The sequence below is a fragment of the Solea senegalensis genome, linkage group LG11, assembly GCF_019176455.1.
Source record: "Solea senegalensis isolate Sse05_10M linkage group LG11, IFAPA_SoseM_1, whole genome shotgun sequence".
NCBI lineage: Eukaryota > Metazoa > Chordata > Actinopteri > Pleuronectiformes > Soleidae > Solea > Solea senegalensis.
This window is the reverse complement of record NC_058031.1, coordinates 3,105,385-3,121,577: the sequence shown is the minus strand read 5'-3', so window position 1 is coordinate 3,121,577 and position 16,193 is coordinate 3,105,385. Positions and strand designations below refer to the sequence as shown.

Here is a 16,193-nt window from a genome sequence, read left to right as displayed (position 1 = left end):
CACCGATAAGACACACGACACAGTCGACAGGATTAAACCTCCTCAAAGAGCCCGTAACATTGTAAGGAGGCGCACTCGTAACAGGCGTGACTTCATTAAATTCAATCGCATGTCGAGGAGAGGAATGTGCCTGCAGTGATGGCGACCATGATGCTCACAGAGTGGGGATTCCCAGTGCCTGCCTCACAGGAAATGATCAAGCAGAGATGTGGGAGCACACACTGTGTCTGGTTCAGCTTCTGCATCAGCACACGTTCTTCCTGATGCCGCTGTCGTTCGCCTGCTCCGACCGTTTATCACTCACAGTGTTGTGGTGTTTGTCAATCACCATAATGTGGATGCCTTTCAAATGTAAAAACATGATTGTTTCCCCCCCCCCATTGACACAGCAGCTGCAGTCTGATTGAAGTGCTGCTTCAATTGCTGGATTAAACACCTGACAGAGAAACGAGGGATTGAGAGAGGGGAAGTGTCTGAATCTGGAAGGTTAGACGGAGGCTGAGCTTGAATCTCATTGTAGGAGAAGCTCATCGTTTGTGTGTGGAGGTTCAGTTTCACGCCGCAACGCCGGAGCTCTGCCTTCATGATGGAAAGGTCAGACGCGAGCCATGAAAAGACCCAAGAGCAAGGGCTCGATCTTTGTTCCTCTGTTGTTTTCATCGTATGTGAGGCTAATGTAACAGGACTCCCAGAGGCCTCTGGGGTGTTGATGTCGAGTGCCTTATTATTTCTAGTGACATTAACGCCAAGATGGATCGTCTCCCATCCTGCGGGAGTTGCCAGTGTGGAAAGAAAAAACTAGGGGGGAGAGGGTTTGCAAAAAAAAACTGGTCTTGAATGAGAATGAGGTAACCGAAGCAACAGAGGAGGAGGGGAGGTGTAGAAAAGGAGATCATGCCCAGACGCCCGCTTCTTCAGTTTCCATTCTGTATGCCCCAGAGCCTGACGACAGCGAGTTGTCCTTTCATCTGTCCCATTCCAGAGAACACCTTCAGGGAATTGGGTACAAATGCTATGAACTCATAATTATAATTTGGTACTTGAAGGTAAAAGTCCAGGGTTACAGTACTTACATACTTAGGGTTACAGCGGCCTTACAAATGTTATTTTCCTTTTCGAACAATGACTTCCTTTTAAGTCAACAAATACATGTAATATGAGCCTTTTTAAAGAAATTCTGTTTATTCCGAACATAGTTTGTGTTTTCGTCGTGTTCTGTTCTTGATTTGATCGGTAAAACCGTAATAATCACACACACACACACACACACAGAGGCCTCTACATGGAATATATCTAGTGGGTTTTAAACATCACGTGCACAGTTCTCCACTTCAATCAATGTGACCTAAAAAAAAACCACTCACTAATTGACTATTAAGTGCACGCATGCACACACAAAGCCGTCGGCCACACAGTCACAAGCTTCCTTTCACTTTCACTTTCACAGTGTTTTCATGATCTCGTTGAAAAGTGTGACCTTGATGGTGTTTTCTCTTCCCTCACGGAGTCTTCGGGGCGAGGTGAACAGAATGACAATGGTTTGCAGAGATGAGGAGGATAAAGGCAGATGTGCTTTCGCCCCCACATCCGTGTGTCTGACAGCAGTGACAGGCCCCTGAGCGTTGTCCTGAGGTGTTTTTTGGCCTGTAGATTTAGCTTTAATGTAGGCTGACGTGACCTTTTAATTTGCAAAAGTTTTGTTTTGTTTTTTCTCATGAGGTCATCACAGTTTTGGAAGCTCAATATCGCTAGAGAGCATACGAGCAGAAGCGAACAAGACCCTTTGAGATACTGTATGATGGAACTGAGTCTAGGAAAATCCGCAAAAGTTTTGGTATTAGTTTTTTATCCACAAAGAAGCAGCATTTCGGGAGCCACCCTTGCATTTTCATGCATACAACCAGTTAGAGCTGAAACAATTCATCGATTATCAACTATTTTGATAATCGATTCATCAGTTTGAAGCTTTTCTCATTATTAAAGTAAGATTTCTGGCTGTTTCAGCTTCTTAAATGTGAATATTTTCTTTGTTTCTTTGCTCCATATAACAAAGAAATCATTAAAACTCAATCATTGTGGTTTGTGGACAAAACATCCACATTGAGAACATCATCATTTCCAGGTTTGACAAACACATTTTCTGATCATTTATGGACTAAACGTGTGTACATGTGTATTGAGACGTTTCTTGAAAGGAAAAAAGACAAAGATAGGATCATATTGGAGGATACGTGGCCTTTTAAAAGCACGCTGACACCGCAGTGAGGTGGAAATGGTAAATGGAGGTCAGTGATATCAGACAAAGACACTGAGAGCTCGAGGGTTAGAAGTTATTACTTTCATGCCCATGTGGGAGCCCCTCTGCACTTTGCAGGGACTGTAATTTGGAGGGGAAAAAATTGAATACATGCATGTTTGCAAGTTCATGATACAGTCTTTTGTATTTGTATTATCTCATATTATACACCAAATAAAAAGTATGGATTATGTAGAAAAACAAGCTGGAGTTGAGCGAGGCATAAAAACATTCCTTATCTGGACTTGTTAAACCTCACCTTTGCCACCATGGCTGTGGTGGCAAGTGATGGAGTTATAGCAGCTTAAACCCAGTAAGAAATAGTTGAGAGCTTTGCTGAGGTTAAAGCAGGCTCAGCTCCTCTGTGCTGTCAAAAGTAGTTTAATGGTTAAGGGAAAGCATTGGAGATAAAAATGAGGAAAGAGGCTCTGACCCATGTGACCGTTATCCAGAATTGTAGTGACCAAGAGAAAGTTAATTAGATGTGATCAGGTGGAGCCTCAGTCTGGATCCAGACCCAGATGGCGTCTCCTGCAGACCCTGACCTTTTTTTCCATGAGTCATTTATAATTGCCACGTTTTGAAGAAGCATTTGTATTTGAACTGGCAACAACTGAGGGCCGGGAAATGCAGACCAGTTACATTTAGATATGAAAAGAGATGAGTGAGTTGAAAAAAAGAGCAAAGAAAAATGGTTAAATGAATTTAGTATTTTTCTTTTATTTGTGAAAATGAAGCTCTTTAGTTTAAGATCAACTGTGTGTGCATGTGAAGTGCTTTATTTGTGCACTCTAAGAAGAGAGCATTAACCATTGTTAACAATTATTAACAATTATGCTGTCTTTGATATGAAAGTCAGTTGTTGACCACCATATTTAATTCAAATGCATCAGGCCTTTGTCTGATTATTACAACCTGGTGTTCTCACTGCCCCGCCCACTTAGCATGGAGGTCAGTGTGTGTGTGTGTGTGTGTTAAATCAGCTGTCCAGGCGTCACCTGCGTGGAGAGACAGCAGGCAGCGGGTAATCACAAACCACACACAGACCTAAAGCCATTAAAGGCTTCTCACTGACAACATCTCTCCTGGTGGCACCTTAAACATGTCACACCTTATAGCATCAAACCACACACACACACACACACAGTGCGTTCGGACAGCTGTCCTTTTAAGAACATTACATTGATTGACTAAATAACCTTGACCATAACCAGTTAATGCCTAACTAAATGCATAACTCTAACCTTAACCGAACCACAATTCAAATCGTATCCATAATCCTCAGAAATGAATGTTCTGCCTCATTTAGGACCAGGTTTTTGGTCTCCATGAGGACCTCCATCACTGTCATAACACTACGTCTGGTTATTATACTTGAATCCATGAGGCGTCAGAACAGTGTAACTCCACCCCCAATCTCTGGGGGGGGGGTTCCCTGTAGCAGGCAGCGGATGTGAAAACAAAGTCAAAGGTCAAAGCCCTGCTCTGCATTGTAATCAGATTGGAGGGGGGGACCTTAATCAGTTTCAGTGCTGGCCTGTATTCATCAACAGTGACCCTCCAGCTGAGGCACATAACCCTGACCTGGAAGAGACCAGCTGGCACAGCTTTGAGTTTAAAAAACAAAAAAACAACCACCAAACAAAGCAAGAGATACCTTTCTGTTTGAGATGATGTTGACATATAATAATTGTGTATATGTCGGTCAGTTACCGGGCAAACTGAATCCTTTAATGAGAGCGATTCACCTCTTTATTATGCTTTCATTCAGTTTTCTCGCAGTGTGCACAGGCTTAGTGTCAGGACGGATCTGTGCTAAGCTCATGCATTATTCAGTAATGCGCCAACCAAGATCAACGCCCACGCTCATCATTAGACATGCGCACAAAGCGCGATGGATATTAATGCACCTTTGACTCAGCTGCGCACATAACCTTTAATTATTACACCGATCAAACGAGCTGTGTGTGTGTGTGTTCTTCATCAGCGGGGAGTATTCTGTCAGCCTCTTCCTCGCTCAGGGAGCTAAAAAAGAACAAATAAACTCCAATTACAAGTAAATGGAATGTGTTTTTGTTGTGTGCATCCTGAGGGAAATTAGATATTTAACTACGAGAAAAATGTGGCGAAATCCAGAGCGGTGCATTTCTGGACTCAACAAGAGACCACATTATTTAGAGAACTAAATATTTTGGAGTTAATGCGTGGTGCAAAGTCTCTGACTGTTGCTCGACATGGTGAAAGGAGTTGTAAACCATCTAGTGTCGGAAAACACTGAATAACCAGGGACAGGAGTCCAATTAAAGGGTGTAATCAAGCTACAAGTTCACTTATTTGTGCAACAGCTGCACTGTGTTACCTTTTGCACATCACAGGCAAATGGGATCAGGACACCCTGTTTATCACAGACTCTGTGTTTTTTTGAGTAATTACGGCCACGTGTGTTCACTCTCAAGGCAGCGCTGCCGATGTGAGTGAAAGCTCCTCAGGATCGACTCCCTGCTGAGGCTGAAATGATGGAGAGCAGGGACGGTGATGCAGCGACAGCAGGACGGGGACACCTGGCAAAGGATTGGAAGGCTAATTGTCCCTCTGGTATTAGGTTATTGCTGCCAGTTCTTGTCAGGGAAACACACACACACATGCAAATCCTGTCTGTATTGCCGAGACACGCACCGCTCTCCTCTTACTGTCTCATGCATATAAATCTAAACATATTATTCCTATTATTATTCATGAAATGACACAAATTAACGCAGAATGAGACACTGTGGAGCGTGCACACACACACACTAGTTAGTTACATGCTCGCTTGCACACATGACTTCAAGGTCAGTTCAAAGACTGCTAAACACACAGATCTGTTTCACAGGCTCACTCGTCACACATATACACATATGTTCGTTTATTTTGATCGAGAAAGAGCGAGAGGCCCAATCTCCTTCAGTGAGTATCCACTTACTTCAGAGCTTTTATCTTTTCTCTTTGAGAGTCACTGGATGACCAAATGGATGACCCCCCCCCCTGTATGCCTGTCCGCCCCGCCCATCTGTTCGTACGTTGTGCGGGATGCAAATGACAAACCTCGACGGGGCAGGAACGGGGGGTTAAACGGGGGCAATAGATTGTATTGCGAGGACACAGGTGGCTCAATAGGACTGACCGGATGTGGGGGAAGGTCACGTCCTCTACCTCTCTCACACTTTATATTAATTATATATATATATATTATATTATAATTATTATATTATGCTAACTCATCTGTGGAGCTTCTCTGGCTTGTTGACGGTTTACACGGTTTAACGGCACTGGGAGTCTGGTGTTTGTTTCTCCACTCCATTCACTCAGATTGCTGCGTATTCCTTGTGTCGACCTTGAATTTCAGGGAATCCCACGCTGCACACAGGAAGTTATGCACTAGTGAAATACAACATTGGGAAATGTGTTCCATTGCTAAAAGAAATCCTGGACGTTTAGAACAAGAGACCTCCCACTCTTCTGTGACGCAACAAGAGATTACGACAGAAAACCTGTCTTTGTCGATCACCGCTCTACAAAGGCTTTTCAACAAAACTCATTAACACGGTTTGAGCCAATGATCCTGAATTCAGATTTCCACCTCACCACATGGTCAAAATACTTCTTCCAATTTCCCTATCCCTGCTCACCTACAGAGGAATGTGTCCTCTTTAGAATATTCAGCTGTCTGCGAGTGTCTCAGTCGTTGAATAGCTTTCATCATGGCAGAAAAGAATTAGGATATAGTCTGTTTGGTGTCACAAGAGCTGGCAGGCAAGTGTTCCCGTGGCCCTTTGCCTGGAAAGACACGTGGTTACTCGTCCTCAGATCAAGCGCACACACCACAGGTTTGACCAGATGGGAGAGCGTTCTTATCTGGCAAACTTTTACAAGTGTGACAGAAAATCAAATCAATCAATGACCGGGATCACAGCTCTCCCTCGTTTCTTCTTGGCTCTACAGAACAGCCAGATGGTGGAGCTCCAGAGGAACCAGCTACGCGACGACATCAAGGAGTACAAGTTCCGGGAGGCTCGTCTCCTGCAGGACTACACCGAGCTGGAGGAGGAGAACATCTCGCTGCAGAAGCAGGTCTCCGTGCTCAAACAGAGCCAGGTGAGGAAGGAGCAGCGCTTCTTCGAGTCTTCATCAACTCGCGCCACCTACAAATGAGGAGGGGTCGTTTGGGGAAAACAAGTATAGAACGTCCCCTTTTCGATGAATTTCCCCTGATTGCTGCTTGTTACCATCATGTAGCCTCTTCAGTTGAGACCTAATTATAATGGTAGCTTCAGGCATTTAGTCGAAATATTCAGATTCAATTATGATAATGAAAACACCCTCTGATACAGTAAAGAGATTACAAGAGTGCGTAGTAAGTTTGACAGCTAATTTAACAACTATAATTCCTCAGAACATTTAACGGCACAAATAATATGTCTTTGTTTTATACAGATGAGCTGATGGGGAAAACAAATATTTAACAGAGCTGAATTTCCAAGTAGAATATTTCAATTTATAGTGGCTTTTGTGCATGAGCAGTGAATTGGATTATGTTCCCTTTATTCAGCATAAGCTTCTTCCTTTGGCAACCAATATAAAAAGGATTGAGCGGATAAATTAGAGAGGAAATTAAGTGGATATGTTCTTGTAGAGCATCGTCCTGCATGTCATTCTTTTTGATCCAGCTGCTTGTCCCGGACATTATTATGGTTATGTGAATCCAGAGCCCATCAAATTTGCTCCTCCGTCTCTTCCCCAGGTGGAGTTTGAGGGTTTGAAGCACGAGATCCGTCGTCTGGAAGAGGACACTCAGTTCCTCAACAGCCAGCTGGAGGATGCCATCCGCCTGAAAGAGATTGCCGAGCGTCAACTCGGCGAGGCCCTGGAGACCATCAAGACGGAGCGCGAGCTGAAAGCCTCCCTGAGGAAAGAGCTGTCCCACTACATGAGCATCGGAGACACTCTGTATAACAGGTGAATGGAGCACAAACACAATGTTTCCCCCGGCTTCATCGCCCTCGCTAATGAGTGCTAACCTGACGTGGCGTTCCCTCGTTCTCCCTCAGCCCGCTGAGCATCTCCCTGGACGGTCTCAAGTTCAGCGACGACGCCGCGACCGAGCCGAACAACGACGAGGCTCTCCAGGGATACGAGAGCGGCTTCGCCAAACTGGCCAACGCCATCGCCGACGACAACCGCGTCTCCACGCCGATGAAGGAAGGCCTGTTCTTCCCCGTGCCCAGCCTCGTGGACGACCTGCTCAGCGAACTTAACATCTCAGAGATCCAGAAGCTCAAACAGCAGCTGATACAGGTGAGTGTGTTTTTTATCCTTTCTTTTAAAAGCCCCATCTTCATTGAATCAATACTTAGCATCCATTCACTGACGCACACAATCAATAGATTAAAGAGGCTGGTTTAGTGCTATTTGAGTTGACTTTTGTTGTATTTAGTACACAGAGAATCAATAATATGTAGAGCTGAAACAATTAATCGATTACTAAATTAATCGACAACTATTTTGATCATCGATTAATCGGTTGGAAGCTTTTTTCATGAATTAAAACAAGATTTCCAATTGTTTAAGCTTCTTAAATGTGAACATTTTCTTAATTTCTTTGCTCTGGATAACAAAGAAATCATTAAAAGTGAATCATTTTGGTTTGTGGAACAAACAAGTTATTTGAGAACATCATCATTTCCAGGTCTGACTGGAAAATGTTTCCAGGTTTTCTGATATTTTATCGACCAAACGATTAATCGATTATGAAAATAATCGTTAGTTGCAGTTCTAATAATATGCTCATAACATTCAGAACTCAAATATACCTTTAGCAATCATCTATGGTTGAATGCCTGCTGTCAACCAGTGGTTGGAGGCGTAAATACAACGTGAAACCACTGTCAAGAATGTTTCCATCTACAGTAGATTACAGTGTTTCAAAGAATCAAAAACAGTATCACACTATAAGATACTGTGATATTTTTAGTTTATCAATATTTCCGTGCACCCGTGCATGTTTTATTACAAGATATTGGTGAGCTGTCTTTGCTTATTTTCCTCTTTTTAATACAAACCAGACTGAGGGTAGTGTGAGTTCAGTCTGAGTGTTTGGTCTACATCCTGACCCAGTGTCACTGCAGGATTTTAAATCCTTTTATAGCAAAGTTAATCCACGGAGACGCACACCCTACAGGTGCGGCTGGGCTGTGACACAGCGGGTGGTGGCACCAAAGGACCTGCCATCTGCTTGCTCATCACCCAGAACTGTGCCCGATTGGGCGCCATGGTTACCAGGAAGTAAAGAGAAACCTGTGGATAATAATTGTTTAGAGGGCTATGGGGTGGATTAAGGATTATTTTTATTTTTTTTCATCTGCCTACACAAAGCATAAACACAGATGCCATGTTTGTATGCGTGGACTTGAAGTTGCCTTGGTGTCGCCCTGCGATGTGATCCGTCGTGTTGGTGAAAACTATGACACAAGGTCAAGCCTTATCTCATTCTATTGATTTTGTCCTCGGTGCTCAATAACACGTCAAGGTTCCGAGTAGCTGCTGAAAACAACATGCAGCATGGATTCAACATTACAGTGCATGAATGTGTGAAAAGGCCAGTATTTCGTGGGCAGAGGGTTAATTGTTTGTAGAGCTGCAACTAACGATTATTTTCATAATTGATTAATCTGTCCATAAAAATATCAGAAAACCTTAAAAACCTGGAAAGGATGAGGTTCTCAAATGTCTTGTTTTGTCCACAAACCAAAATGATTGACTTTTAATGATTTCTTTGTTATCCAGAGCAAAGAAATGAAGAACATTTGCACATTTAAGAAGCTTAAACAATCGGAAATCTTGTTTTAATCATGAAAAAAGCATCAAACAAAATAGTTGTTGATTAATTTAGTTTAACTAAACACACAGAGACAAAATATGTAAATATTATAGCTTGATATACCTCTTTCAAATGTATCTTCATTTTTAAATGTTGCACTGAAAATGTATTCAGGGTGAGGACGACAGGACGAGAGCATTGTTTTATGTAACTTAACAGATAAGCTTCTGAAATAGCTCCGTGCTTATATCAGCACAGCTGTGTGCATGTGTGTAAGATGAGAAACCCAGTGTCTGCCAGTGCGACAGCCAAGGTCACCCTGACTCTGATGCTGGGCTCCTCGTAACAGAGTTAGCCAGTTAACCAAGAAACCAAGCGTGACCTCAGCATGTCCACATCTCCCCTCTTCAGATGGAGCGAGAGAAGGTCAACCTGCTGTCCACCCTGCAGGATTCCCAAAAACAGCTCGAGCAGGCGCACGGCGCTCTGTCAGAGCATCAGGAGAAGGTCAGCCGTCTCACAGAGAACCTCAACGCCATCCGCAAGCTCCAGGCCAGCAAGGAGCGCCAGTCCGCCTTGGACAACGAGAAAGAGCGCGACAGCCACGAGGACGGAGACTACTATGAGGTGGACATCAACGGACCAGAGATCCTGGAGTGCAAGTACAAGGTAATGGCACCGGATGTCAGATTAGGTTTTAAATTTGAATTTGTTTGTTTTTAATCCACGTTTGCTCTCGTCTGTCAGGTGGCTGTGTCCGAGGCAGGAGAGCTGAAGGAGGAACTGAAGACTCTGAAAACAGAATATCAGGCTTGTCAGTCACGCTACGAAGAGGAGCGCACCCGCCTGGAGAGCGATGTCACAACACTGGGAGAGAAGCTGGCAACTTTGGAGAAAACCAGTCAGGCGGACAGAGTGGAGAAGACCAAGCTCGAGAAGGAGCTGCGCAAGGTGAGATGTTGCATCTGACGTGAAACTGAATCACGTCGCCGATGTTTTCTCGTCAAACTAAAGTGTAAGTAACTGACGTGCTTCTTCCTCAGCTGAGCGACGTTGCAGGCGAGTCCCAGGGTAGCCTGAGCGTGGCTCAAGATGAGCTAGTCACCTTCAGCGAAGAACTGGCCACGCTCTACAACCACGTGTGCATGTGCAACAACGAGACCCCCAACCGCGTCATGCTCGACTTCTACAAGGAGGGTAAAGGTGGACGTAGCAGCCCAGAGGGACGTGGCCGTCGCTCTCCCATCCTGCTTACCAAGGGCCTGTTCCCTGAGCCTGTTAAGAGCGACCCCGGCGACGGGGGCCCCTCGCTGCCCTCTCCTGTGTCTGACCACCGCCGCGAGCCCATGAACATCTACAACCTGGTGGCCATCATCAGAGACCAGATCAAGCACCTTCAGCTCGCTGTGGACCGCACCACCGAGCTGTCGCGCCAGAGGGTGGCCTCTCTGGAGCTCGGCACCGTGGCGGACAAGGACAAGGAAGCCTGCATGGAGGAGATCCTCAAATTAAAATCCCTGCTCAGCACCAAGAGGGAGCAGATTGCAACGCTGAGGACCGTCCTCAAGGCCAACAAGCAGGTCAGCTCTTCACTTCTCATCTTCTCTTCTTATCTTCTGTTCTTATCGACCAAACATTTGTCGTTTTCCCTTGAAAGACAGAGACAGAAGACAAACGTGTGAGCTATTTCAGGTCAATTCAGCTGTCGCAGCAAATGTGATGCAAACAAGAAGTGTGACAAACACCGGAGACTGCAGTCTTACGGTGCCAGCTGCTCCGAGTATCTCTGTATATAGGATCGGCCAACAGCCGTCCACAGCGCAGAGAACCATAACACAGTGACAGTGTGTGTATGCAGTTGCCGTGGTAGCCTTTTAAATCTGTGTGTGGTCACTCAGTGAGCACAGACATGAAAGCCCCTCGTAAACCACACACCTATGACTTAAAAAAAACAAAAAAAACAGCAACTAAACCTCAAAAAATGGGTCATGTGGTTCATATTAACAGAGAATTAGGTAGAAATCTTGCGACAGGAAGTACATCTGACCTTTTCCGTTCATCTTGTCCACCCACAGACTGCTGAAGTTGCTCTGGCCAATCTGAAGAGCAAGTACGAGAACGAGAAGGCCATGGTGACGGAGACCATGATGAAGCTGAGGAACGAGCTCAAAGCCCTGAAGGAGGACGCGGCCACGTTTTCTTCTCTGCGAGCTATGTTCGCCACGCGGTAAGAAACGCGACGTCACTAAAATAGGAATTTTACTCTTTAATCCTGTGGATGTATTTACACTTCTACTGGTCATTACTCAGCACTGGACAAGGAAAAACCCAATAAATGTCACATTCATGCTTCATCCAGCATGGTTTGTGAAGATAAATGTCACATGACCAGATTATCAGTGAAGACGTGTGAACTACATGAACAACACTCACCTTTAGATAAAACGGGAAAAACAGATTAGTGTCATTTTGGAAAAATATCAGAATTGATTTGGTTATGAAAAGTTAACATATATTTAAATACTCAAAGAGATTTGAGTATTCTTTGTAGACCCATAATCATAAATAGGAGATTATAGGAGATTATAATCTATATTTATCATATACTGAGCCTGTCTGCAGTATTGTAACTTGTTGTTTTTAACGAGCATTGCATGGATACTCACTACAGAGCACAGAAGGTTTGTAATCTGAGTATCATTTGCACCAGTTAAGTCGTGTTTTTGACTATGATATGAAGTGTTGACACTCGCTAATCTTTTCTGATCGGTCAAAGGTTCTGCACATAATCCCACCTCAGCTCGGTTTGGATTAACACATTCACCCCTAAACTCAAAGAGACGACTAAGTGCTCATACACAGCTGCCTTGTTTTCCATGAATATGTGTGAGTGAATGTTGTGAAAGAACGCGAGAAACCGAAGAAATTCATCTGGTGAGTCCAGACTCACTTTCCATTACATGGATTTCCTCGAGTTTCCTCGAGTTTCCTCTTCATGTCCACTTGTCCTGTAAATATCAGCTGTGGTCCAGCTGGCCGAGATACTGAGAAGTACTTTTCCTTTTGCTTTTAAGACTCTGACAACAAAGCTCAAGCTCTTTATAGGAGAGGCAGCGGAGGGTACAGACACAGATTATTTTAGAATAAAGGTTGCAGCACCTCGTCTCACCTACACTGTGAGCTCAAACTGAGGGTTATGAGATATTTCCCAGATTAACTCAATCCAAAGAAACTTATGTCACTGTAATCAAACTAACTTGGGGCGTTGGATGTTGTGTAGCTACATTAATCACAACAAAACTTGTGCTGAGTGGTTAAAAACTAGAAATGGGACTGGGCCCAGCTCTGTGGGTTGTTGACGCAGACGTCGTGAAAGTGTCTGTGTCTTTAAGCCTCTTTTTCCACAGAGACTTAAGATATTACTGACACACGAGAGTTGTTGTTGTTGTTTACCACCTGCACCACGTCCACTGACGATGACGACGATGATGTCGTCTCTGAGGCTCCATTCTCTGCAGCCTGTCACTGCTCTGGTGCCCGTGTTTGAATTATATTCAGCGTGTTTATGGGATTCTTGTATTGGTATGTAAATTCCATCCCAAACAACACACATGGGGAACTCTTTAAAGAGACTTTTCCCACACTCCCTCCCCCTTGTACCCTCCCCTCTCCTCCATCCTCCCTCATCGCCAAACAACCGGTTCTCCAGTCATCTGGAAAAGAAAGAGAGGAAAGGGGCGGGTCTTTGGGTTTAAAGCCCACTACAGGAGCTTAATTTTGTCCTTCTTTCAATAACAACACCGCTCACACAACGGCACTGACTGGTGGATTTGTGAGATGTGTGGTTTTTGACAAAGGGATGGAGTGAAAAAAGAAAGTGTGTGTGTGTGATGCTGCACAGCCTGCTCCAGTAACATGACATGAGATTCATTTTGTGTGTGTGTGTGTCTCCAGCTGCAGTCTCTGGTGTGAGCTCCAGCCTCTAACATTCCTGAGACATGCCTCGACATGCTCTCAGCTCCCGCCCGCCCCGTGTTCATTAACAGTCAAAGCGTTTCCTCGTCAAAACATGCGGCCTCGGTCGTCCCCGCTGCTCTGTTGTGAGTTGTTGGAGGTTTTTTTTCTCTCCATCACATTGTTCCCTTTCATTCTCTTATTACCTCCTTCCCCATGCCGTGATAATCCATCCCACCGCGACCAATCGGGCTCCAGACAAGACCACAGGCCGAGGTTGCTGCTGCTGCTGCTGTGTGTGTGTGTGTGTGTGTTGAAGGCAGTATTGATTATGAACCACGGCAGAAGTAAGTCATCACAGTAAGAGGCAAATGAAAGTGTCTCTTTGTCTCAGTGAATATGATGACTCGTGATTCCTCAAAATCCCCCCACCATTGTGACACCAACACACCCCATAAGCAGGCCAAAAAGGCTCCTATTGTATCCCTCTAGCTCCTAGAATAGACGTCTCTGTTTTGTTTTGTTTTTCCGGAAAGATGCCCCCACCTCCATGTTGAACCGTCTGCAGGCACTCTAGCCCCCCCGTGTATTCCCAGGTCACCCCCCGTCTCAAACAGGGTTTAATGAAGCCAGCGCTGATCCCTATTGTCTGGGTGTGTGTCCCACTGGGAATCAAGCTGCATACACAAGAGGGGAGGGTATGGTTTACATTTGTGTGGTGGTCTGGCACGGAACAAAGTTCACATGGCTCTCAACCACGTGCAGCCACACACACACACACACAAAACAAAAACATCTGCAGATACTTGTATTTTTGATTCTCAAGGCTTGTTTTTATGGAAACTTTAACTGAATTTAATATATGCTTCAGTTTGTCTCCAGTGCAGTTCACCTTCAAGTCACAAAATAACAATAAATTCATCACAACTTCAAAACAGTTACTTTATCTCAAGCAAGATTCAAATGTATATGAGAATAATCTCCTGAAACACATCTGTGGGTCCAGACGCAGACTTTGGGAAAGACAGAAATAGAGAAACTATTTATTGGGTCAAAGAATCTCATGATCTCGTTAGCAGGATGTCAATAATAATATAGATTCCTATGAAATAAAGGTCAATTAATATAAAAGTCACAGACAGATTGGTATAAAATAGTTCTTACAGCTTTTTCAATCCCTAACCACTGACAAAATAACAACACCTCTCGCGTGCTTATTGGGAAAATGACAGTTGTTGCTCGCGGACGTTTGAATACAAGTCATTAATTACATAAGCAACATAAGTGAAATCTCTTCATTCTTGTGGTTTCTCTGAGGCTACAATTGTTTTCAGTCGCTCTCGCTCTCCGCAGGTCAGGGCGTTCCCACGTGAAGCAAATACTTTTCTAACAGATAGATGAAAGAGAGCAGGGTGAGGCTTTCAAACAGTCAGGACACCTGTTTACAATTTACCTGACATGTTTGATTTATTAAACTCAAACAGTGCTAAATAAAATGTCTAAAAGTCAGACTATATATATATATATATATGTGTGTGTGTGTGTGTGTATATATATTATATGTATATACATATATATGTCCTGTTGGATAACACACAGTTGGACTTACCTGTGCATGGAAACGTACACACAGGGCGATGCTCACTAACATAACCAACCCCTCCTTTCATAGAGGTGTGTCATTCATTAACTCAAGCACGCCACTCATATCGCTTTGTCAGCAACACCGAAAAGTAGGGATGAGCAAGTCGGGCGGAGAGAAAGTGACAGATGCAGCAGCAGCAGCAGCAGCAGCAGAGGGGGAGAGATAAGATCCTGCAGAGAGGACTCGACTGAGAGAGAGAGAGAGAGAGAGAGAGAGAGAGGGCAAAGTAATGAAAAACAGGGGGGTGGAGAGTGGAGAGTGGAGATACCACACCGTCACCTCACCATCCATTCCTGGTGACCCAGTTTTCTGCCTGTCCATTCAGAGAGGCAGACGTGTGTTTGTGCCGCAGTGCAGCACACACTAATATGAAGCATGTATTGGATATTTAACACACGTGTGCAGGTGATGGAGTTGATTTCACTACAGGTTAGAAGAATGCACATCAGGTGTGACGAGCCACATTCCTCTCTCTCTCGGCCCCAGTTTCGTTTTTCGCCTGGTTTGTGTGTCTGCTCCTCAGGTGACGCATGAGGGATCTTCTCAGTGTGACCCTCGGGTTAATACGTTCATCCTTTGTTTATGTTCCTTATTCTTAACTTGCACATACAGTACCGTCCTCATATTATTCCGGGAAGCCGTAAGCTTCAGCGCGGCGTCTCATCACCGTCTGAACCCACAGAAGTAAAGTGTGAACCGTTTTTCATATAATGTTTGATAATGTATCACCTATTATTAAGACATTCAAACTCCATCTTTGGTGTTTAATTAAATGTGGACTTAATAATAATAATAATAATAATAATAATAATGATAAGAAGAAGAAGAAGAGAGTTCTGCTTGTATCTCACAGGACGTCCGCTCCAGTCCTCAAATTAATATTTCAGTTGGTGAAGTTTGGTGCAGTGTCCTGACGCATCTGATAAAAGCTCAGCAGCACCAGTGCAGGAGCTCCTCCAGCGTCATCATGTCTGCACTGTGCAGCTCAGGGGCTCCACCTAGTGGTGGAAGGAACAGTGTCACTAGGAGAAAGGTCATGATGGAAGAGTGCTTGTCTTTGCTACTCTTTTTATTAAAGAAATTGACTTTAATAAGAAGTTTAATAGGATCAAAAGAGTTAAAAGGAGCAATAAAAATGAAATGAGTTAAATATATATAAGTAAATAATAAATAAATGATAGAAAGTACAGTGTCTGGTGGCAAACTTGATTTTACTTCAGTCGTATTAAGCAGGGGTGTCAAACATACGGGCGTGTTGCCAGAACCAGCCCGCAGGATGAATTTTGTGAAAATGTCATACTATATACACAAAACATACAATACTATACTTTTCATATACCTGTTTCTAAACGTTGTGCCTTTATAAATCCACTGTGATCTTCCAAGTTGTAATGCACATGTGCAAATGGTGAATTAAGCATAATATTCTAGAAATTGCTAAT

The 16,193-nt window shown here is 44.0% G+C and overlaps 1 protein-coding gene across 1 annotated transcript in view; it reads left to right on the top strand.

Annotated features, from left to right (window-relative positions):
- Positions 1 to 16,193, top strand: part of LOC122777148 (protein bicaudal D homolog 2-like) — a 43,924-nt gene that overhangs the window by 21,911 nt on the left and 5,820 nt on the right. The window contains exons 3-9 of the mRNA XM_044038167.1: positions 6,278 to 6,430; positions 7,077 to 7,291; positions 7,384 to 7,630; positions 9,564 to 9,821; positions 9,900 to 10,103; positions 10,196 to 10,732; positions 11,228 to 11,379. Of these exons, the coding sequence (XP_043894102.1) occupies positions 6,278 to 6,430; positions 7,077 to 7,291; positions 7,384 to 7,630; positions 9,564 to 9,821; positions 9,900 to 10,103; positions 10,196 to 10,732; positions 11,228 to 11,379 (1,766 nt within the window). The remainder of the gene's footprint in view (positions 1 to 6,277; positions 6,431 to 7,076; positions 7,292 to 7,383; positions 7,631 to 9,563; positions 9,822 to 9,899; positions 10,104 to 10,195; positions 10,733 to 11,227; positions 11,380 to 16,193) is intronic.